This window comes from Malaclemys terrapin, chromosome 1 (assembly GCF_027887155.1).
Source record: "Malaclemys terrapin pileata isolate rMalTer1 chromosome 1, rMalTer1.hap1, whole genome shotgun sequence".
In the NCBI taxonomy this organism is placed as follows: Eukaryota; Metazoa; Chordata; order Testudines; family Emydidae; genus Malaclemys; species Malaclemys terrapin.
Window position 1 is genome coordinate 230683726 of NC_071505.1, and position 25035 is coordinate 230708760.

The window sequence follows — 25035 nt, forward strand, 5'->3', positions numbered from 1 at the left end:
ACTTCAGCTAAGTGAACAACATAGCTGACATCGAACCCGGCCGGACCCGGAGGTAAGTATAGACGTACCCCCACTTGCTCAGTACTACTCATCCCCCAACTTGCATACTACCTACTTCACTTCTCCACAGGTCAGAACCACCCCTCAGCTCTGAACTCTTCCAACCAAACACTCATGCTAAGAATACACTGTTGCGCCCCTTCCCCCCCACCACACGCTCCCTAACACTCAAAATTCTTCCCGAGTCTGGAAAAGCAGGGCAAAGCTAGCAGGAAGTCTGAGCAGTGACAGAGCAGTCTGGTGCTTTGTGGGGTATGTACTTTAGGGAAGGTTTCGGTCATCAGAAAAAACGTAGATATGTGCTATGATTAAATCAGTGAATGTGATACAGATGGAGTAGGAAAGAGTATCGACTTGTTTTGGGATTTTCCCTTTCCGGCTCTCTTTTGGGAATCAAAACAAGCAGATTCCTGACACTTAGGAATCAGTTGAGTTGCCTTAACCACCATTTGTCTAGAAAAGACAGGGGCTAATTGTCCTGATTTAATCCTCAACAAATCTTATGTGGCCTCTGAAGAAAGCAGCATCTGGTGCCAGTCAGGACCAGATAAAAAACAGTCCATGTCTTTGGGAGGGAAGCAAGTCAAAGGACAAAGGGAAGCTGCTAGCCATCTACTTCCAAATGTGGGGACAGTGAAGCTACGTATGCTGGGGTTAAGATTCTGGAGGACTGCAGTTGGAAAACCCCAGCTAGGGAATCTGAATTGTGACTGGGGGGAAAGTAAGGGAGGGGTTAGAATATTTTGGTACATTTACTCTTCCAGTTCAGGGGAGAATAAAAAAAATCTATTCCACCTTTGAGAGAGAGAGAGAGAGAGAGAAGGAATGGACCAGTGACTATTTTCAGGGCGCATCCCTTTGACAAACAAACAGCCCAACTCTTTTCCTTTGAGGGGCTAGCCCCTTGGAAACTGCATTGCCGTTCTGTCTCTTTGCTGCATGAAATTTCCTGAAGAGCCAGAAGTGACTCAACTGTAGGCAGGTGTACTGTGGCTCCAACCAGTGGCAACAGATGGTACTTCAGGGTGTTGTACATAAGGAAAACCCCCCACAGAGATGTGGCTTAGCTCCATTAATCCCTAACAACCATCCACCTCATTTGTACCGTGCCATAGCACCAGGTCTGTGTATGAACAAGTGTACATGGCCCATTTATATTTTGCCCCCCCATATTTAGTTGTACCCAGCCAGGCAAAAATGCAGGTCACTTTCCACAGTGAAGGAGGAACACAAGTGTTAAAGTAAGGCTTGTGTGGTAAACTGCCTGTATGTTTACCTTGATGGTGAGTAATAAAAAACAAAAAGTTAATTTTTTTTTACCAGAAAAGCCTGGATGAGATCAGTATCCAAAGTATCCTCTCCTATCACCATCTTTGGAGTTTCTTTTTCAGGAAGTTGTGCGGGAAACAGTTTTGCTAAAGTGCCAACTTGTTAAAATGCTTCTGAGTATGCAAAAATGTTAATTTGCACTTGACAGGTGTGGAATCACTTTTGTGAAATTGATTGGTTTAGCAACCTACCACACAAAGCATAAATCCCTGAATAAATCACAACAAATGAAAATACTGTTAGCAGTTTCATAATTTAATGAAAAAGTACTTGTAAAAAGGGGACATCTGTAAAAGACTGATTCCATCTTGGAAAATTGTGTGTGCGCGTGTGTGTGTATATATATATATATAAAAACAAAATGCAAAAAACAAAAATTAACAAATAAGGTTAAGAGGTAATACTTCAAACAGTTAGCCACCAAACACACAATAAAAACTAGCAAGTACATTTTGGGGACTATATTTAAGAACTACATAACCAAGGGCTCCTTCATGTATCTATTAAAATCATGCAAAAATTAGCAAAACTATTGCCCACACTGGAAAGAGTTACATCCCCAATGAAGCAATAATTTGGATTTTTGCTGAAGCACCATTTCCCTCCCCTCATCTTTTTCATATGCAGCTGGGCCTGAAACATGACTGCTCTGCTGGCCTCCAAGATAAATGTTCCCAAGATAAGCTCCACATAATTGTATGGCCAGAAAAAGGATTAATAATAAATATTGAAGGAGAACTAAGAATCAGAGCTAGAATACAAATGAGTGGATATTTGTTACTCATTTTGAATGACCCATGGCTTAGGAACAAAAAGTATTTCCCATTAAAATAAAGTATATGGAAACCTAAAAATGCTACTGCATATTTACACCAAAAGAAAATTGAAAATACATCTTTAGAAAGATGTACACAATTACACAAATATACAGAAAATCAAGAAGTGAAAGAAAATTAAGGATTCATGAAACAGGTCACAGAACTGCAAGGTTTATTTTGTATTTCACTACTGACGTGTTCTCTAGCCCCTGACCAGTAACTATCGTGAGGAATATTTCAAAGTTTAATCATCTAAATTATTTTGTTGTACTTTCCCAAACTAAGAGCAATACAATAAATTAAGGCTTTGAAGAAAATCAAGCTGTCATTTGTATTCTGCTAAATATCTTTATATTGGGAGTTTAATGATTTCCTTTTGGATGAAATTCACCACAAGCAAAGGAGGCTATAAAGCAAGGCCCTCTGCAATACCTGTGCTCCATTTCAGCCCTTGTTGTGGGACAGTGGGCTTTGCCCATTTATGACTGAAATGTCATTTCATCAGACAGAACAGAATTACTCTTGGTTAACAGAACTTATGAAAATGATAAGTTGGTTTTTTTATTCAAACAAAACAAACCACGTGCAGTAAAGAATAAAATGGGACTTTTTTCTGAGGTTGGGTGAAAGTTAGCATATTAGCATTTGCAACTTTTAAAACTTGTGCAAAGCACTTTTAGTTTGGGAAATACGAACTAATTAGAGGTGGCTAAGCAGCTTAATGTAGTCATATGTCTTACATATGCTTCCAGATTTATCTAGCAATAAAAATGTGCTTCAAATAAATGACTGGCTAAATTTTTTCAAACCTATGTTCCTAAAGTTAAGCTCCTAAACCCCTATTTAGTCACCTAGGCTTGGAAATTTTAGCCTATATAAAAAAGGTCAGACAAAATGATTTTTAGTTCAAGCTTATTTTTTTTAACATACCAGGTATAAATGCCTCCAGTTGTGAAATCTCAAGTTTCAAGAGGAACCTAGCATCATCAGTGATTGCCTAAAATTTAAGTGTCAAATAGCATTTTTCTTTGAAGTAGTACATCTACTTTTGTAAACACTATCCACAAATTTAGTCATCTTTACTTGTTAGCTGGGTAAAATATTTACAAGTGCATCCCACAACAAGCAACTATGTACAAAGATAAAAAACTGAAGTACTAGAAGTTGAATATTTACAAAATAAAGTGAATTACTGTAAAGAGAAACACAACCTTTAGCCGGAGCAAAGTATGGGGGCACATCTAGAGGTCAGTGAGTTTGGCAGCATTTGTGATACTTGCTTCTACCCTGCAGAGAGGGTTTACAAGCATCACTGGAGTTCTACCTTTCTGCAGAACAGGATCCCCATTTAGTAGTCACTTAGACCACAATCCAACAGAGAACTTAAACATGTGCTTTAAATTTAAAGTGTATGAATACTCCCACTGGAGTCAATGGAACTAGTCATGTGCTTAAAGTTTTAAGCACATGCTTAAGTTTTTGCTGATCAGGTGCAACAGGAATGCAGTTTTAGTGTCTGCATTAATCTTTTACAGCATGTTACAGAGCAATGCAAGGACTCCTTTAATACCTGGTCCAGCAGCACAAAATTGACATTTTTAACAATGCCTTACACAAAAGGCAGGTAAAAAGGAAGCAGCTCCTGGAGTTATGCAAAGATTAACAGCTCCATACTCTCCCAGATGTTAACCTGTAATAAAGCATATTGGATTTCTACACAACCTTGACTATCCCTTTAAAATCGCAGGCCAATTCACTACCAAAAACTACTCTCTCCTTTTTCACTGCATTGCTTCCTAATGTAGGTCCTGCACCGTTTTCTGAAACCCTCTGATGCCTAGGTTTGCACCGATACACTGGATTATGTAAAGGTTGAGTTACCCCTTAGGTGTTTATAATCACCTTTGTACTGAACTGTGAGAAATATTTTTTTTGTTTCTATTGTTACAATCTCTACCAAAGTCCTTACTTTGGCTTTCTCTCTCTGAGCTGCTTTTCCTTAATCTGACTTGCTCTTTATTCTCATCACTTTCAGCTTCAGAGTCACTTAGCTCCAAATCAGGGCAATACCCATCATTATCCTGGTATGGAGCTCCTCCTGTCTGGAATTCAAGAGTCTGTTTGCTCCACAAACGTTCTTTTGTAGAAAGCCTCCTTGTTGGCTTTTCACAGCACCTCAGATCTTCTGTGGTCCTCACCAAACTGTTGGTAGCCTCTTTAAAGGACCTGCTAAAATGTTCTATTGTAGATTTTCTAAAATTGCTTTGACTAGCCAAATGAGCAGTGAGCACAGATTCTTGTTCATATGGGGTCTGGCTGGACCTGTCTCTTTGAGTTACATCTCCAGCCCTGCCCATTAAACCATTGGATTTTGTAAGTCTTGAGTTCTCTTGCTGCATTTTTCCATTCCCAATGGAAGACTGTCCATGCAATGCAGCTTGAAGTGCTAATGGTTTACCAGATGACTGCCCACGGTGAAACTCTGGTGACTGTGCAGGTCCAGAATCTTTTCTTTCATTCCTACTCTTGCCAATTCCTACCAATAACCCATTACTTCGGTTGTCATGCTGATACCTAGAGTATGATTTTGCTTTAATTTCAAATGACTCCTTTGACATCTGCACATTCCTTTTGTTGTAAACTGTGGTGTTGTCTGGAGAAAGGGGTCTGTTGCCAGTTTTCAGAGAGTTATTTTTGCAGTCACCCAGCGCTGACTTGGGCATTTTTAATTTCAAGGTGATTCTGGGAGGTGGGTAGAACAGTGTGTTCTCTAGTGCACTTGTCAGAGAATGGCCTGAGAGAGAGAAAACAGAAAAGATGTATTTAAAAGGTGGTAAGACTTTCATTAAACTTAGTTAATAGTTTTTCTGCCTATGCACACATTAAGGGACATTTTCCATTAGTCTAACAATTACTACTGAGATGCATTTAGGATGTTAAGGAGAAGCCATTAATTAAAAATTAAATTGTTCCAAAGCACCAAACAGAATTTATGTAAGCATTTTAATATTTCTATTCTGTAAGGACAATTTTTTCTTCAAAATTTATAGTTTAAAGCTATGTATTCTTTAAAACATTTTTCACCCAATATATTACAGACTATATTATATAAATACACAGCCCCTGTATTCAGTTAAAAATAATCATACAGAGTACAGTCTTCCTCATTCCAGAAGCTTCAATCATTGTTTCATGACATTCACTAGAAAAATAAGGCACAAAGTTGTTTTTGGAACATTAGCATTCCAAGGCAGCTACTATCCATTTTTAACTTCATAAAACATTATGTGGAGTGGACGAATATGACAAATCTCAAACTGAGAAACTTGTCTGAGACATTCATGACATATGAAAGGAGACATGAGAATAGTGTGAATTTTTGTCAATCATTCTCTCCAGCTGTGTCTAAAGGAAATAATTAACAAGTTAACAATTTTCCTTCAACTGGGGAGAGACCAATAAAAGTGTGCAATATATAGCCACTGTGGGGAAAATGGGAGTATAGAACAGTAACCCAAAGAGAAAATCCCACAACCTACCTGATGCAGATACCAGTAATACAGCTGTGGTGCCTAGATGCTACAGTGATTGGTATCTCATCTGTATATGGCACCCCATAAATATCTAGGATAGGATGGAATACCAAAGTATGACTCTGGAGAAGATGAAAATGCTGTGCATGTGCTGCTAATTAAGAAAGCTGGCAAGGAGAGTGCATACTCAGAAGAACTCATTAAAAACCCAGGTTTAAAATGCCAACAGTGACATAGGCCAGACATACCCAGAGTCAGGATCTTTAGCAGATACAATTACTGTTATTTTGTATGTATACATTACCTGCAGCAATTTCCTGATTAATGAGCTGGACTTGCAAATTGAAGACTTGTTCATGTACTTTACTGTGCGACAGTTTCAGTTTCTCTCTTCTGCTCACCATGTAGCAGAGATTCCTTACCTATAGTAAAAAAAACCCAGAGATTTTAGAATTTTCTCTTTTTTTAAAAAGTGGTCAAGAATATTACATTAACATTTGAATTCTTGAACAAAGCATCTTCACACACGTAAAGCCCTATAATAGAAAAGCCATAGTGAATTTTATAGAATCATATGCAACTATAAGCCAAGTATTTTTAATTGCAAAGATTTAAAAAGAAAAAAAAAATTAAAGAAGATGCTAAAAGCGATCTGCAAATCAGTTGGTCAAATTCCCATCTATATTAGCAACAAGTGAACAAATAAGCAGGTTAAAAGAAAAGCCATCAAGCAGATTTTAGAACTCCCATTTTTCTCTCGTAAATCCCACACCACATAGTCCATTCGGATCACCAGCTGCTACTCTGGTACATTACTCCAGCTGCTACAGCACTTGTGTGGGGTCGGCCTGCAGGAAGGCTGATCGGTACTTTTATTTTTAAATACAGCCATATTGTGTTTTTCTGAAGTTACTGCAATTTTATAAAGTAATACATTGTACAAAAACATACAATAGTTTGTTTTTCTTAACAGCACACTTACCATGTTAGGAAACCATACTGACATGGGGATTTCATGAATCTTACTTAAGATTCAAGTTAAGGATGACCCCCGAGTCAGTCTGGCTATTAGGCCTCTTAGCTCTCATATTGCTGAAATGTGACAGAGTGACTTACGGGTCACCTTTAAAATGATGCTCTCAGTTCCCACCCAATTTTGAAAGGCTTTCGGAATTAGTCCTTTTGGATAATCACTTTAATAGTTTGATTTGGGGGAGGGAGGGGATTTAAGACTATTCCAGGGGTTATAGCCCTCTGCTTTCACTCACTCATTTACGTTAATAGCAACATTTCCACCCACTATAATGGTAGCAGAACCAGGTGCTAAATCTCTTGATAAAGTGTCAAAAATGTTGTGGACACAGACAGCTTGTGTTCTGTTGAACAATATTTGCTGAGTGTTTCCCCTGGCACACAATTAGACCTGTTCAAAAAAAGAATTTGTCCTATAAGAAACCCCAACATTTGTTTTAATCCCAAAATGAGACAAAAAGTTGAAATATTCCACAAAAAATTGTCAATAAGTTCAGAAAATTTTGTTCTCATTTCAAAATGTCACCACATTCAAAAAATTCATTGTGAAGAGTTTTCCTGTAAAAAAATAAAATTGTGAATTTGTGCTGAAATCAACACCACAGTTGTTTCTGGTGGAAGTTTACACATTAGTTCTCGGACGTCAAGGGACTTTTCAGACAAAGTTGGACATAATATACTTCTGATTTCATCAGAATAAAGTTGAAAAAAGCATTACAAGAAATTTTAAGCACAGCATTTAAGGCAAGAACCTTGCTCACCTACAGGTATGTAGTCAAAAAGTCTTTACCATCCACTCTTACCCTTTCTAGATCCTGCCTCAAGTGCATGAACATCCTCATGCGGGTATGAATGCTGTCTTCCTTTGGCTGCACCAAGCCGTTTTCTTCATCCTCCTTGGGAGGAAACAATGGTTTGTTAAGGTTACTTTTCCGCTTTAATTTCCAGTAATTATAAATGAAGTCCACAGCAATTTTAGGAAGGCCCAGTTCTGCTGCAACGTCTTCCACTTTAACTAATGAGTAGAACTCCTCCTCCAGCTCTCTCAGTTTCTGAGCACGCAAACTAGTTTTCTCACTCTCTGTTTGCTTCTGGTCTGCCATGCTCTTGGGGTTCTCATCAACGTCAGGCACCGAATTCTGCTTGTTTTTGCTATGCTTTAGGCAGTACGACTTGAACTTGACCTCATCCCCATCGTCCAAAATGGCCTTCATCTCTAGGCTATGCTCAAAGGCACAGGTGACATGAAAGGCAGTGATGCAGCTTTTCACAGAGCACTATGAGTGAAACACTAGAGTCAGCCAATAGTAGCAACGAAAGGAGAAAAGGACCAAGGAATGCTTATGTTACATAAAACCCACCCCTTTAAATACACTTTTCCATGTTATACTTAAAAATGTAATGAGCCTTAGGTACTCCTCAGCTGAGAAACTGAAGGCTAAGTTTCATCCCAAAGCAAGTCAATTCTTCCACATTAAAATCCCATAAATAATAAGTGTGTGTTATAATAGAAACTGCAATTTAATCTTAAGTAGGGAAATTCAAACTTATAAATATTTAGTACATCTTAGATCTGAGTAGATGACAAAACCAAATCTGAGCAGAATTAGGTTATTTGGCTAACAGTTCCAGTTTTTTCTACCTCTGATTTCACAGAACCTATAATTACATCCTGTTTCAAAAGGAATGCAAGTTTAGAACTTTTCTTCTTCTGTGAGTAAGATGTTAAATTGAAGACACTTCTGTCCATCTCTGGCAATTATCCACTTGGTAGTTAAACATCCCATAGCTTTATTCAAAGGCAGTTCTTTGTCTTGATCAGGACACTAGCTCAAGAGTTCCCCCCTTTTTTTTTCCTTCCCTTTTTCTTTTCCTGAGCCCACTTCAGAGATTCAGGTCCATGCACACACCCCTCTTTCTAAGAGACAGGGCAGGAAGGTGTGCCTGGTACCCAGGAGTCCAAGGGCAGGAGGTGCCTTTCTTGCTCCTCCCCACACAAGGGAATTGAACAGGGCAATGCTGAAGGGCTAGGGTCAGCCAGGGAGTGGAAGGTTGCATCTAGTGAGTGCTGATCCAGCCCCCTCCTGACCCTGTGAGCCCTTCAATGTGGCCCCATACACTTCTCTGCACAGGCTCTGTACGGCAGGGGAAGCAGACAGGGCTCTGTGTCCTCAGGCCACACTGAAGGACTGATGGGTTCAGGAGGGGGCACTGTTAGTACTCCCCAGCTACACCCTTCTGGTCCCCTGCCAGCCTCCTCGGCAGAGTAGGGTAACTGCCGGTTTGTGGCTGCTTCAGCAGTGAAAGAGCAAGATGGACAGGGAGACTAGTCCCAGTAGCTGGGAAAGCCCGCACAGAGCTCTGTCCCCTTCTTCTGCCAGACAGAGCCCCCTGCTGATCTCAGCCCCGTCAGGTCCACATGCTCCCACCCCCTGATCATCTCATCACTCCCCCGTGCACACACTTTGAAAATCTCCGCTCTAGCTCAAACGTTTCCTATGTCCACGACTGTTTAATGAGCTGTTGCTAAGAGCATGGCAGCTGCCCTGTTTGCCAACAGTCACTACCATTATGGAGCATTAGGAATGTGAAAAATGCTGTTTAAATCCAAATTCTATTTTTCATGCTCAGATAGACAGAAGTCATTGCAGAACTGGTACATACCTGAATGCAAGCACCAGTTTTAAGTTTGCATAAGCTACAGACTAAAGCCCATCGACTTGGCGGAATGTGAGACACTTTTGTGATTGGTTCCATCCTTTCTGGGCAAGCAATGCTAACCTGCAAACAACAATAGTGCAGGAAGCATTTATCAGGACAATTAAAAAAAAAAAAATCTACCTTTCAGTACATTAGTAAGAAAATAAATACCTCCAATAAAATCAAACTACATTGTTACAGCATCTGGTAAACTGGCAAAGAAACGTGAGAAGCAGTTGATTGCTTCTCATAGTTGAAAGCAGGAACTTGAAGTTTAGAGCTTGGGACCCTGCAGAGTCCAGCAGGTAGGAATGCACACAGAGCTTAGCCTATGGTTCAATATTAATCTTGATCCATCTTTCCATCACCACAATTTTTGGGTCATTCCCGTCTCATTACAATTATGTAAATCTATATTCCTTCACATTACTGAAATTCCTGATTTATTATCCATCTCCTTACATATATTTCTGACTATAGCCCATTTTATATATGCTCCAATTTTCCTCTTTCATTAAGAGATTTAGGATACTTTGAAAGATGCTATTTTGAAAGATAGAACATTGTTTTACACTGGCTGAATTTGTAAGGCTACTTTAGCAGTGATTAAATTCTTTTAAACCAAGATAATACAGAAATTCTCAGAAAATTACATTAACAGGAAATTAAAAATTACTGTCCAGTGATCTGAAAACACACTTTGCACGTACTGCATTAATTTCAATGATGTTCTCATTTCAGAACAATCACTATGTCATTATGCAACTTTGTGAAACCAGGTAAAGTACACAGCAACTGTTAAAGATATTAAACAGAGAAATTCAAATCACTCAACGAAAACTGTTGCTCTGTAGCTATACATTACACTGAGGATGCACGTGCTATTTTATCAGGAAATAAGTCAAGTGTGTAAGTAAAAAGGAAGGAAAACTAAATAAGTAATTGTCCATAAATTGTAGTGGCACCTCATGAACTAATGGCTTGCAACAGTAATGCTTCCATGTAAGTCAGTCAGATGCTTGTAACATGGCTAAAAAGTGCTTACTACAATAAAAGAAAGGAAAAGAATGCTATTCTTAGTTGTACATGACTTGGACGGTCCAATTTTTATAAATCATGCAAACCTCATCAGCATAACATCTAGTATTAAGTTATTATCTCCTTAACTCAACATTAAGATGGGGCACAGTAAGCGGTAAGGATAACGATGAGAAAAAGAATGTGTTAAAAAGGTACATAAATTAGTTTTACCTCTGGAATCCAGAGAGCACAGCTCACATGTGCCCACTTGGTCCCTGTCCTAGTAGCTTTCATGGCACCTCCTCTCTTTGGACACAGGAGACACTGAGGATGTATTCCCAGAACACAAGTGCGACACAACCAACTGCCTTCGGGAACCTTTAAGATTCCATAACATGCCTTGGGACAAAGGAAAATTCTCTCTGCTTCAGTGTATAGGTGAAACAATCAGAGGCTTACATCAATGACTATCATATTTTTAAAAAATTACACTCTACAACTCTTACCCAAACTCAACACTTTCTCTTGGATGTAATTAGTACCTCCTTATCAAACACACACAGATCAGAATAGACACAAATTAAATGTTAATTGTAATGGGGTGGGTGGCTTTCACAGGCAAAGAGAGCAGTTGGGTACCCAACTACCATTGAAAGTCACTAAAAGGTGGGCACTAACTGTCCTTTGTATCTTTGATAATCTCTCCATAAAAAGCTACAATTACAGTTAAAACAAAGTCAGGGAATGCAAAAGTTATGGTTCCTACAACAAATTATTTCTCCCTTTCTTTGTAAAATTTATGTTAAAATATACACAACATGTAAAACATGGTGCTGAAGGATGCTTACTTTTTCATTTGTCTTTCTACAATGGTAGTTCTGGATATTTAATCAAAGTTGATTTAAAAAAATTACATAAAAAAATAGCAATTTCCTGTGATTAAGAATACCATTTACAGTGGCTCCAGGTATATGTTTTGAAGGTCACTGAGGGCTCCCCCCATCTTTGCACCTTTGCTACAGCTGTTTGGCTGGAGACTGTTTTCTATCAGGTTGGATTACTACAACAACGCATAACTATGTTCGTTGTATCCTGCCAACTGAAATAGCTTTTTTTTTTCCTAAATGGAAGCTTAGAATTTTTAAAGTATTGCAGAGTGCAGCAAACATTGTGGAAACATCCTAGAATCTTCTCTGTGTCCACCATTTTCAGCTCTGAGGAATGCATGCTTTGCAAAGTTTGAGAAATGGAAATAGATATCCTGATACTCATTTTTAATATCTATGTGCTGTAAGTCTCAAACTACTAGTTTCCACAAATGTCTGATTCCACGTGGCTACTCTAACTAAGGCCCTGTTTATTAATAGATGTTTGTCAGAAGTTTTCTGCCATTCCTGCTTCAAGGGTTAGCAATGTCGAAAGCCCTACTTTTAGATGGGCCAAGCTGCAGCCACGGTTTTAAAACTCAATTTATTTGAGATGCTCTGAGCAGCATTAGAGGACACAGAGCTTAAAGAACCAGAATCCTGTATTCACTAGGGCCCGCAACACTACTGATAAATTAAAAACAAAAAAATCTAAGTCTCCCAAATGCCAACCAACCCTAAGGATTCTAGTGCCTCAAGGCACTCAATAGACTTCACAGAGTAAGGTCTGGTCTATACTACCCGCCTGAATCGGCGGGTAGAAATCGACCTCTCGGGGATCGATTTATCGCGTCCCGTTGGGACGCGACAATCGATCCCCGAATCGGCGCTCTAACTCCACCAGCGGAGGTGGTAGTAAGCGCCGCCGACAAAAAGCGGCAGAAGTCGATTTTGCCGCCGTCCTCACAACGGGGTAAGTCGGCTGCAATACGTCGAATTCAGCTACGCTATTCACGTAGCTGAATTTGCGTATCTTAAATCGACTCCCCGCTGTAGTGTAGATGTACCCTTAGTGTCTCTAGACTAAAGCAATACACATGTTGACATCTGAAATTATAATCACAGAAACATCTGAAAATTCAAAGTTCACACAGCAACTCAGCTCATCTCAGGAATATCACACATACACTTAGGCATTAGATAGAACATACAGTAACAAAATAATACCTGCCAGGATGCTGAGGTACAGTGGCTATGGAAAGTGAATTTTCCAATATGGACTATTAAAGTTGTAGTAGACATTTTCCCCTTAGATAAAATCCAGATTTTTAAAATATTCCCTTATGAGAAAGTCTATCCTTATTCTGAAAAAAATCCATATTCTCATGCTGGCTTTTTGATTTCAAGATCTCAGTATGAAAATTAAGCATAAGAATACAAAGAGCAGCAAAATGAGGAAGACAAAATTCTTTTGAATCTGTCAGAATATTTATAATAAACACCAAACAAAGTCAAATTAATCTCGCAACATTGTAAACTTTTTTTTTAAAAATCTGAGTGGCAAGGTCGAAAGATGTAACAGTACTTAAAAAAAAAAAACAATAGAGGGAGCTCTTGCCTAAGAAATGATTTAGCAAGTCAGCTTTTCATTTTATGTGATATTTTAAATTGGAATAGGAAAAGGTACAGAATGAGGCAACAAAAATTAGGGGTATGGAATAGCTTTCATATGAGGAGAGATTAAGAAGACCGGGACTGTTCAGCTTGGAAAAAAAGATAACTAAGGGAGGGGACATGAGAGAGGTCTATAAAATCATGACTGGTGTGGAAAAAGTCAATAAGTGTTATTTACTCCTTATAACACAAGAAGTAGGGATCACCCAATGGAATTAATAGGCATGTTTAAAACAAACAAAAGGAAGCATTGCTTCACACAACGCACAGTCAACCTGTGGAACTCTTTGCCAGAGGATGTTGTGAAGGCCAAGTCTGTAACAGGATTCAAAAAAAGAACTAGGTAAATTCCTGGAGGTCCATTAATGGCTATTAGCCAGGATGGGCAGGGATGGTGTCCCTAGCCTCTTTTTGCCAGAAGCTGGGAATGGGCAACAGGGGATGGATCACTTGATAATTACCTGTTAATTCCCTCTAGGGCACCTTGCATTGGCCACTGTCGGAAGACAGAATACTGGGCTAGATGGACCTTTGGTCTGACTCAGGATAGCCATTCTTATGTTAAATTCACACTTAGATTTTTACTGCTACTACTACTCAGTTTACAACAGTTTTAGTAGCTGAAGTCCAATTTCAAATTCCTTTGATTCAGAATTTTCTAGTTAATGGCTTCATTTCCTACTCTAGGAAGCCTAAACTAAGTGCAGGTCTATACTTAAAAAGCTGCATTGGCACAGCTGCAGCGCTTTAGTGAAGAGCATCTCCCATCAGCATTGTTAAGCCACCTCCCCGAGAGGCGGTAGCTATATTTGCTGTAGATATAGCACTGTCTACACTGGGAGTTAGGTTGATATAACTGCATCACTCAGGGCTGTGGATTTTTCATATCCCTGAGCGATGCAGTTATACCAATGTAAGTGTGTAGTGTAGACCTGGGGTAAGAAAAACTGACTTTTTGAAAAGTGGCTTCAGGTTTTTTTGTTAGTGAAATAAACTAGAGAAACTCTGTTACATTTTTCTTTGTGCTATCTAGAGGGGTAAACTACAAAAGATGCTATATTACACCATTTGAGTCTGTGAATGTGGTGACTAAAAGTCAATGCATTCACTCAGAGCTTTGCTAAATTAGAGGTACCAAAAACCACACACACACCACCACCACCACTGGGGAAAAATTTGATAACGGTTACTACGCTAATCCTGCTAACACTAATGTCCAGCACAACAAAGCATGATTTTAAGAGGCCTATGTAAGTTATGTTCACTGAGTGTTCAGTTATAATTGTCACAAAATAAGAAAAGTCTTAGTCTAATTTCAAAAACATTTACAGCATCATCTTTTCCAAAGGAGGACTCTGTAGAAATCAGAACCCTGCTGTCTGTTCTACGAGTAGGAATCCCTGTATTTAGGCGGTGCCCTACTGAACTCATCCAGTTTCAAGATCAAGTTAATGTTTGCAATGTCATAATAAAAAATATCCCTGGCTGACAGGCACCTGGAACAAGCTTGCTAACACTTCTGAAAAAAATCAGTCCACTTACTTAGGTGCCTAAATTTGGCTTAGATGCCCAGCTTTAGGCAGTCAGGTTCTGGCTCCAATTAACTGGCCAAACAAGGATGGAAAACCTCAGTCACTTCCTTAACCAAGGCTCTATAGTTCTTAGCATCTTTCTACCTTCAAAGCACCTTAAAAAAGAAAAACTAATTCATCCTTACAATATACTTGTGACATTGGCAAGTATCATCCCCATTTTAAGGATGGGGAAAGAATTTGCGCTGGGCCACAGAGAAGTGCTTGCCAGAGCTGGGATTAGACCTGCATTCCCCCTGTCCTCAGACCACATCACTTCGATATTCACGATGCTAGACAGCATAACCAACTATCTGTAGGAATACAAAAGTCCACCTTCAAACAGTAGCAGTCTCTAGAAGATCCTAAAAGCCCTCCAAATTGCTATTTAAAGCTAGTTCAAATTACACACCCACCAACAAAAACAATTTCAACATCTCTTCAGACACAAACCTGATGGACACAAACATTACACTTGTCACAAAACACCATATCATTCCCATCTTCACTGTCAGGGGACCGGCACACGTCACAGATCACATTTTCATCGTATTCTATGCCCAGCCCTTCCTCAGTCTCAATAGCATGGTTCATATTCTCATGACATTGCCGTTCCAGGACTTCTACTGTCTTCTCCATTGTGTTCTCATCAAGGGGCCCACATCCTGCAAGAGGGGAAGGGATTAGAATGCATATACAATCTATGAGTAAAGATAAGACACAGGAAAACACAAAAGAGAAATACACTTCTATCAACTAATAAAGGAAACAGAGCCCACTTTTTCATCTTTATGTAAATCCTGACGCAAAACGTTTATTTACAAAATGTTTATTCTCCACTAGTTACATTTGGTTTAATAAAGTTCACTGGCTAACTTCAAAACTATAACAAAATAATAAACAAACCAAATCTTGGAGTAAAAAGCTAAACTACAGTAACTTTTCTTCAAGACCACAACTTAAGCAAATAAAGCAACATGTGGAAGAGAGACCACAACAATGCCATGTGGTACAATGTGCTTTTCAAAAAGTCATTTACTCCCAAAAGTAATTTTCTATCAAAGAAAGCTTATATCTTGCTATAAAATCCCACAAAATATTCCACCAACACATCTATGTCAGAGTGATTAGCATGATGGCAGGGAAAAATTGATTTTTAATAAAAAGATAAATGAATACACTATCAAGCAGTTATGAACAAATCTGGGTTTTGTCCATATCACCCTGTCTTCATTCACATTCTTTCTTAAAAAACACACACTTAGTCCATTCAGATTAATGTAAATCCACTGTAAGAGAAGCCTGTTTTAAAAGGATCTGCCATGCTAAAATCAGATTGTCACAACATCTTGAGTATTGTGAATTTAGAATGCAAGCTCCAGGAGGCAGAGACTGTGTCTTCCTCAAAGTCAAACTATAAGTCCACATTTTGTACCGACACTGTGCATATTTATTTATAAGGAATGAAAATACAAGCTTTTTTCTTATACACAAGGGGAATTTCAAGTTTTAGGGACTTAAAAAATGGTTTCTAACCCACTTGATATTTGAGTCCGCAAAAGCTGCACGTAATCATGAAGGATATGAAGAAAAAAGTTCTTAGCCACAATTTGTAAATCTTTCAAATTAAGCTAATATAGCAAATGACTGCTGTAAACGCTTTCTTGACAGAATGTCAGCATTCTAAAGTTATTTTTCCCTAACATTTTTCTTCTGAACTCATCTCTACAAATACGCAAGACCACTTACTGAATTCCCAACTCAATTTTTAATAATTAAATTGCATTGTAAAATTACCCATTTCCGTAAGCTCTTCATTTAACTCTTGAAGCCAAAAGATATCCATGTCATCCAAGTCATAGCGACACACAGATTCTGCCAGTTCTAGAATATTGATGTAACCAGGTTCTGTGGGCTCTTGGCTGGAACAATGGATGTACTTCCTAGGTCGTGTATACAGTACTTCCTTCACCTTTTCTGCTACAACCCTAAATGTAAAATTAAGAGAAATGGCATGGTTAGCTTTAATTCTTTGGTTAGGGCCCATTCCTGCAAAATGTTAAGTGTCTGGTATCAGGTGCAAAATGCCCTCCGTTTCCATTGACTTCCAATGGCCCAATGACTGACAAGAGCACCAGGGTGGTCTTTTTGCAATGAAAATGTCTGCTCAGGAACTCTGTTAAGGTCACTAGCTGACAAGTGGAGTGTTGGTTCCTACTGAGCCCTCACTCAGTGAACTAGAGGATTGGTTATCAGAAAGTCTTTAGATCACACTGTAGGTGGTAAGAAAGAGAAGATTGATGACAAGAAACTAAACTACACAGAAGTGTGACAACTCTACTCAGCCTGAGGAACTGGGCAGACAGATGGATTAAATTTAACTAAGTAGTAAGACCATGCATAATACAGAACAAGAAATGTTTCTTACTGATGGATTCTGAATTAACTGATTTTCATAGTACTTCAGTAAAGAGATTATATTCAGCTAAAAAGAGTTAAAACACAACAGAATTAGGACGCTCAATTGTGCTGCATTAAAATGAAATTATGGTCAAAAACCTAAATTTAGGCACCTAAAAGTAGGATTTTCGAAAGTGCTTAAGTGACTTGAGAACACAAGTCCTACTGACTTCAGTGGAACTTGTGCTCTGAAATTACTTAACCTTTTTTGAAAATCTCACCTATTGGTGCTTAAAACATTGAAAATTTTGAACTATGTCAAAATTCACTTTTATTTGCATATCTACATCTCAAATATTACATTCCACTTGGAATGAGCAGTTGAACCAACTGATTGCATACTGTATTATTGTACTACAAAAATATATTGAGTAAGATCTTATGCAAGCTTGTAATGTTCTGAATGTGACGGTCATTAGGAGAGATGTATACAAACTATGGTTATGAATTTACGTATTTATGTATACCAAAACTGTGTTCAATCTGTACTACAACTTCAGCTACACGTCACAACAGGGCAGTGAGCAGTCAAGCAAGAAGGGCCCCTCTCAATCCAGCGTTTACTTGAATCCTGTTTCATGTAACCAGTCCACTGTCCAGCCCAAGAAAAGACAACTGATGTACCATTAGACTTCATGAGACGACACTGAGACATCCCACACCCAGGATACCAAGTCAAGAGGGGATTCCCCCACCCTGAATAACCATGCATAAGGCTACGAGTTGTCACAGAGGTCACAGATTCCATGATTATTTGTGACCTCTGTGACTTCAGGACTCCGGTTGTCCACCTCCCTGGGTCGGGGGGCTGTGGCTTCCATTAATTCTTGTTTATTGCCCATGACTTTTCCTAAAAATAACCAGACAAAATCTTAACCTGAACCATGAAGTCAGTGTTGTCAGAGAGAGAGAAAAAAAAAAAGCCTTTTAAAAGCAGGTTTGGGATTGAGTTTTTATCCAGAAACTGAGGGATAGTCTAAGCGGGAGGCTATCCATGAATGCTGGATCTCCCCCTATAGCTGGGGGTATGCTAGAAAACTGTTAAAAGGGGATAAGTAACTTGTATTGTTTTATCTAAAAGGGAAGAGTAAAGCCTGAGGTTGCATCTTTATGTTCACTTTCTTTTACTATTTTATCCTTGAATCTGTGTTTTTTCTATTAAACAAACTGTTGGTTTATTTATACCTCAAGTAGATGTCTGTTGTGCAACCTATATGGAGTGTGTATGCCAAATAAAGCTGGTATTGGGGGGGGGGGGGTCTAGTTTCATGCCTTCAGGAGTGACAAACCAGAGGGGACCAGCCTGATTGTCTGGTACTTAAAAACTCAAGGAGAATGGATTTGGGGAGATTTGAGACTGCAAGGGCTGTTGGTATCACCTTGCAAGGATAACTAGGCTGAGAGAGCAGGGTGAGACTTTCTGCTTGTTGGCTGGCTACTGATGTCGGAGACCTGAACCAGAGATACTGCATAAAAGATCCAAGGTACAGGGCAGATGGTGACAGAACCCCTTACTGGTCTGGGTGATCCCCAAAGTGTCAGTCATCACATTTCAAAAAGGGAAAGTAGTTAGAGGTCTTCTTGGAGGGGCCCACAAATGATTAGCAACTCTGAAAACTGTAATTATTTAAGTCCCCAAGTCAAAGAGGCTCTGCTAGTGCACAGAGGTCCACCAATGCAAAACTAATTGCAGGATCAAGAGCATTAGACTGGAAAATAGAAGGAAAACGTACACTGAAGTGGTAGAGAGTTTAGGAGAATGAATAGTATATATATATATACACACACACACATATATATACATACACATACACACACACATACACACTTCGACTGTAATAGATTTATTTTACAGTGAAAGTTCCCAGACGCTTATGTCAGGGCAGAAACAGGTTACTGGAGATGGCTAGGAAGGATGCTCATGCCCCCCAAAAATGATTCTGGGAGGTTCTTGCCTTCCTCTGAAGCTTTGACAGATATCAGTCACTGCTGGAGACTAGATCCTGTCTGAGGTGGATTAAGTGTTTGCTGCATTATTACAATTTATGTTGTCCTGTTTTTATGGGTAGATTTATGTAATATAACCAATGCAACAAAATACTGTTTTCTATTTGGAATTGTATTTGACTGGTCACAATAAGTTAGATGACCGTTTTATGCAGTGCACCAAATGCTCAAAGAAAGCATTTTTCTTTGTTTTTCAGTTTGATCCTAGTTATGAGTAGTGCATGTTTGCTTTCCGCCTTCAGTTCAGATCTGCCTATTCTCTCCAGCCCCAAGTACCACTGACATCTCCAAAGAGGTAATACGCCTCTACCCCGATATAACGCTGTCCTCAGGAGCCAAAAAAATCTTAAGCGAGGTTCTTACCCACGAAAGCTTATGCTCCTAATACTTCTGTTAGTCTTAAAGGTGCCACAGGACCCTCTGTTGCTTTTTACAGATTCAGACTAACACGGCTACCCCTCTGATACTTAAAAAAATCTTACCTGATTATAGGTGAAACCACGTTATATCGAACTTGCTTTGATCCGCCAGAGCGCGCTGCCCCGCCCCCCTGGAGCGCTGCTTTACCGCGTTATATCCGAATTCGTGTTATATCGGGTCACATCATACCAGGGTAGAGGTGTATTTTAATTTTTAAAAGATTTTTGGACTTGGGAGGCAGTTGTACTACAGGTTTAAGTATACTAAGCAAGCAAGCAAGCAAGCATTAGCTGCAATTAGATTGTAAATCCTTGAGACTCATTTGTCCAGTACCAAACACATTCAATGTTTAAGACTAATTACCTAAGAGAAGGCTGTGGAATCGTGTCGGGACTGGCAGGGACCTGAACACCCTTTTCCCATTCTTGTTTCCATGTGTCGGCAAAGAGGTAATATTCATCAGGGTTAACATGGTGAGAGTCTGGGAGTTTCATGGCACTAATGAGGTCCTTCCGGAACACCTGCAAAGAAAACCCAGATATCCTATTTAAGAGAAGACAGGTGTATTAAATGGAGTCTAAATCATTCTCCCGTCCCCTAACACAATAACCAACCTGTTAACACATTTAATGTGGTCTATTTGTCACGTATTCTTAAAGTCTTTCTAAATTGTAATTTTTCAACCCACTGCCCCATACACCCCTTGTTCACTGTCTTGCAGCAGAAGCTACGTGTCCTTCCCTACTACTGCTCCCTCCCTCCCCTCACACAAGAGCCTTTCTTCCTCCTGAGGCCTCCCCAATCCCACTGAGCACCAGGAAATCCCACCCTCACCAGACTGGGAGCCTCACACATTGCTAGTCCATACCCTCCGAGATATTAGAATCATAGAATATCAGGGTTGGAAGGGACCTCAGGAGGTCATCTAGTCCAACCCCCTGCTCAAAGCAGGGCCAATTCCCAACTAAATCATCCCAGCCTGGGCTTTGTCAAGCCTGACCTTAAAAACCTCTAAGGAAGGAGATTCCACCACCTCCCTAGGTAACCCATTCCAGTGCTTCACCATCCTCCTAGTGAAAAAGTTTTTCCTAATATCCAACCTAAACCTCCCCAACTGCAACTTGAGACCATTACTCCTTAGTCCCATTTCTCCACAGAAAACCACTGTGGGCTTTATACTAGGGCTGTCAAGCAATTAAAAAAAATGATTAATAGCGTAATTAATTGCACTGTTAAATAATAGAATACCATTTATTTAAATATTTGTGCATGTTTTCTACATTTTAAAATATATTGATTTCAATTACAACATAGAATACGACATGTACAGTGCTCACTTTATATTTATTTTTAATTACTAGTATTTTGTTTTTTACCATGAAAATAGTATTTTTCAATTCATTTAATACAAGTACAGCAGTGAAATGTCTTTATCATGAAAGTTGAACTTACAAATGTAGAATTATGTACAAAAAAGCTGCATTCAAAAATAAAACTGTAAAATTTTAGAGCCTGCAAGTCCACTCAGTCCTACTTCTTGTTTAGCCAATTGCTCAGACAAACAAGTTTGTTTACATTTGCAGGAGATAACGCTGCCCACTTCTTGTTTACAATGTCACCTGAAAGTGACAACAGGCGTTCTCATGGCACTGTTGCAGCCAGTGTCGCAAGATATTTACGTGCCAGATGCGCTAAAGATTCATATGTCCATTCATGCTTCAGTCGCCATTCCAGGGGACATGCGTCCATGCTGATGACGGGTTCTGCTTGATAACAGTACAAAGCAGTGTGGACCAATGCATGTTCATTTTCATCATCTGAGTCAGATGCCACCAGCAGAAGGTTGATTTTCTTTTTTGGTGGTTCAGGATCTGTGGTTTCCGCGTCAGTGCGTTGCTTTTTAAGACTTCGGAAAGCATACTCCACACCTCGTCCCTCTCAGATTTTGGAAGGCACTTAAGAGTCTTAAACCTTGGGTCGAATGCTGTAGTTATCTTTAGAAATCTCACATTGGTACCTTCTTTGTGTTTTTATCAAATCTGAAGTGAAAGGGTTCTTAAAATGAACAACATGTGCTGGGTCATCATCATCCCAGACTGCTATAACATGAAATATATGGCAGAATGCAGGTAAAACAGAGCAGGGGGATATACAATTCTCCCCCAAGGAGTTCAGGCACAAGTTTAATTAATGCTTTTTTTTTTTTTTTTTTTTTTTAAAAAGAGCGTCATCAGCATGGAAGTATGTCCCCTGGAATGGTGGCCGAAGCATCAAAGGGCATATGAATGTTTAGCATATCTGGCACGTAAATACCTTGCAATGCCAGCTACAAAAGTGCCATGCAAATGCCTGTTCCCTTTCTGGTGACACTGTAAACAAGAAGAGGGCAGTATTATGTCCTGTACATATAAACAAACTTGTTTGTCTTAGCGATTGGCTGAACAAGAAGTAGGACTGAGTGAGCTTCTAGGCTCTGAAGTTTTACATTGTTTTGTTTTTGAGTGCAGTTATGTAACAACAACAAAAATCTACATTTGTAAGTTGCACTTTCATGACAAAGAGATTGCACTACAGTACTTGTATGAGGTGAATTGAAAAATATATTTCTTTTGTTTATCATTTTTACAGTGCAAATATTTATAATAAAAATAATATACACTTTGATTTCAATTACAACACAGTATACAATATATATAAAAAATTAGAAAAACATCCAAAATATTTAATGCATTTCAATTGGTATTCTGTTGGTTAACAGTGCGATTAAAACTGCAATGAATTGCAATATACTCGTTCATAAGCCGAATTTTTTTTAGTAAAAAAGGGAAGCACCAGAGAAGGGGGTCGGCTTATGAACGGGTATAGATAGGGAGAGGTGGGACACAGCCCCTCCCCTCAACAGAGGGAGCAAGGAGAGGCAGCAGAGCCAGAAGGGAAGAGGCGGGGCCAGAGTCTCTCCGCTTCTGGCCACGTTGCTCTCTCCCAGCCTCCGAAGCAGCTGCAGCTCCAGGGCTGGCAGGCTGCAGCCACGCCGCTCAGCCCCACGCCCCCCCAAAGCAGGCTGCCGCCGCACCGCCCAATCTGGCCCACCAGAACAGGCTGTGGCTGCACTGCCCAGCCTGCCAGAGCAGCTCCAGCCAGGCCAGAGACATCCTCCCCTGACCCTCCCCAGATAAGGGGGGGGAAGAGATGGTATGGGGAGAGTGTGGAGGTCCCGGGCTAGGGGAAGAGTCATGTGGGGGGTGGTCACAGGGGTTACTCCCCTGACTCCCAGCTTCTCCCCCAAAAAATTTCCCCACCAGTTGCTGTCCTAGCCTGTCAGGGTAAGCAGCTGGCGCGCCGGAACACCTTTGTCTACTTAGGTTTACCTCCGTGCCTGCGGACGCTCGAGGTAAACAAACCATCTCGGCCCGCCAACAGCTTATCCTGATGGCCTGGAAGCCAAAATTTGCTGACCCCTGAATTATAGTGTCGGCTTATGAATGTGTTATAAAAATTTCCATTTTTTACTTATCCATCTTTGGGGGTAGGGGGAGGATCAACTTATAAACGAACTGGCTTATGATCGAGTATATACAGTAATTTTGTTTAATCGCTATTACTTTTTTTTTAATTAATCAAGAGAGTTAACTGCAATTAATCAACAGCCTACTTTATACCCATTTCCCTCTACCTCTATCTTGAGGTTTACTATCTCCCTGCTGCTCGCTCGCTCCAGACTGAAGTAATGGTCAATTAGCAGCAACTAGAGAAGGCAGTGTGTAGGTAATCAGTCCCAACACGGGTGGTGAAGTAGGGTCACTCAGAACCCTAGGCAAGAGTCCCTACTCACCTCTGCCTCGGTGGCCACAGACACTCTTCTCCTACCTCAGCCTCCTCAACCTACCCAACACCCTCGAGACACTGGTCTGTCCTCAGTGTATAGGACACTGAAACTAGACAGTATCTTAAGAATTAAAGTTAAACTAAAGACTTTACAATGCTCAACATTATATTCAGGATTCTGTGCATCTTACGACAGCAACCATACAATCCTGTTTCAGCATTATTCAGTACAAGCCATATAATGCAATACATGCTTTCTAAAAAAAAAATAATCACAAACACTGAGTAATCGCACTAAGTTCTTTTTGCACTAATATGGTTTAAAAAAAGGAATTAAGTTTCTTGAAACTAAACACACAATGTTGTTTTAACGGAATATGCTCCAGAGACTGCCTCCTCTAGTTTGTCTCTTCAAAAAGGTAGGTACACACAATTTAGCAAAGTGATTTAAGTGAAGGGCACATTTACAGTTTGAATTAGCTAGAAGTTAATAAATGCACTGGTAAACTACGAATGTATTTATACATTGAGCAAAAGCAGTTACCATGGCTTGTTTCAAAGAAACTGGCCTCAGGTGGACATCATGGCTGATCATGCTCAACAAAACAAAAAAACCCTGTAAGCCAAAAGTGATCTAATGGGCAAAAATCAAAAGAAGGGAAAATTAGCTCTGATGGATTGGTGGAACTCTTGGTACCTCTGAGACAATGTCAGATAAAAACAATAAGTAGATGTTTCAGATTCACAGCTTTTTATCCTCTTCAATCTGATGGTATTAGCCATTTTAAGACTGGTTTAGAATCCTCTTCAGAATTTTATTGACCTGCACCCTCAGTGTGAAATAGATTCTGAAGCTGTGTAGGATGATACAGCTAAACATGCTTTTTTGCAAACTCATTGTAAAAAGAATCGGAGAATTTCTAACCATGGGCCTACTGGAAAAAGAGTAACAACCATTTTTTTTTTCTAAAGCAAGTGATCTAGCAAACTTTAAATATGAATTGGGTCTAGTTATTAAAACTCCATTTTAAATCAATCAGGCAGACAGACAGTTTCATTATTATACAAGCATGTTTGTATTATTTTAAAATGAACACAACCATGTCTGTCTATTAAGGTTGGCTGCCAGTAATCTGGGGCAGAAATGGCAGCTCATAATACCACATCAGCCTATTTTATAGCTAGAAGAAGCAGCACACATTAAACAGAAGCTTAACAAAAATAAACTATAACAGACCCCAGAGTCTCCACCACCTAATGTCCTTATATTAGAGCACTCAGTTTACAGAAGTCTTCTGTTGTAAGATTCCTCAGGTAACCAAACCTTTAGAAGCTAACTACTAACTTTAAAGTCAAACTTTGGAGAGTAATTTATAACCAATTACAGCACTGGCCCCAGACATGTTGTTAAAGCTTGCCCTAGCTATACCATTGTTGATTAGAAGCATACCGGTAATAACAACTAGCTCTGAAGTTTCCCTATACTGGAACGAGAACACTGCAGGGAAACTGAAATCTGTTGAAACACCCCATTTTTCTAAGCAGTGTAATATAATAAATAAAACAAAGTGTTTTATACCAATTCAAACCCACGTGATTTCCATCTTTACTGTGGAAGAGGACTGGGGGGGGGGGGGGGGAATGTATAAGAAATACTAGCATGGCACACTTCTGAAGAGTCCTGGAAAAACTCAATATATTTAAAAATAGCAGTTACTGG

The 25035-nt window shown here is 39.5% G+C and overlaps 1 protein-coding gene across 3 annotated transcripts in view; it reads right to left on the minus strand.

The window, feature by feature from the left end:
• Positions 1-1628: 1628 nt before the first annotated feature.
• Positions 1629-25035, minus strand: part of JADE3 (jade family PHD finger 3) — a 75966-nt gene continuing 52559 nt past the window's right edge. For all 3 annotated transcript variants that reach the window (XM_054008909.1, XM_054008891.1, XM_054008900.1), the window contains 8 exons: positions 19854-20011; positions 16401-16591; positions 15057-15268; positions 10724-10891; positions 9437-9553; positions 7576-8049; positions 6045-6162; positions 1629-5001 (listed from right to left, as the gene is read on the minus strand). In XM_054008909.1, the coding sequence (XP_053864884.1) occupies positions 4106-5001; positions 6045-6162; positions 7576-8049; positions 9437-9553; positions 10724-10891; positions 15057-15268; positions 16401-16591; positions 19854-20011 (2334 nt within the window). In that variant the 3' untranslated portion in view covers positions 1629-4105. The remainder of the gene's footprint in view (positions 5002-6044; positions 6163-7575; positions 8050-9436; positions 9554-10723; positions 10892-15056; positions 15269-16400; positions 16592-19853; positions 20012-25035) is intronic.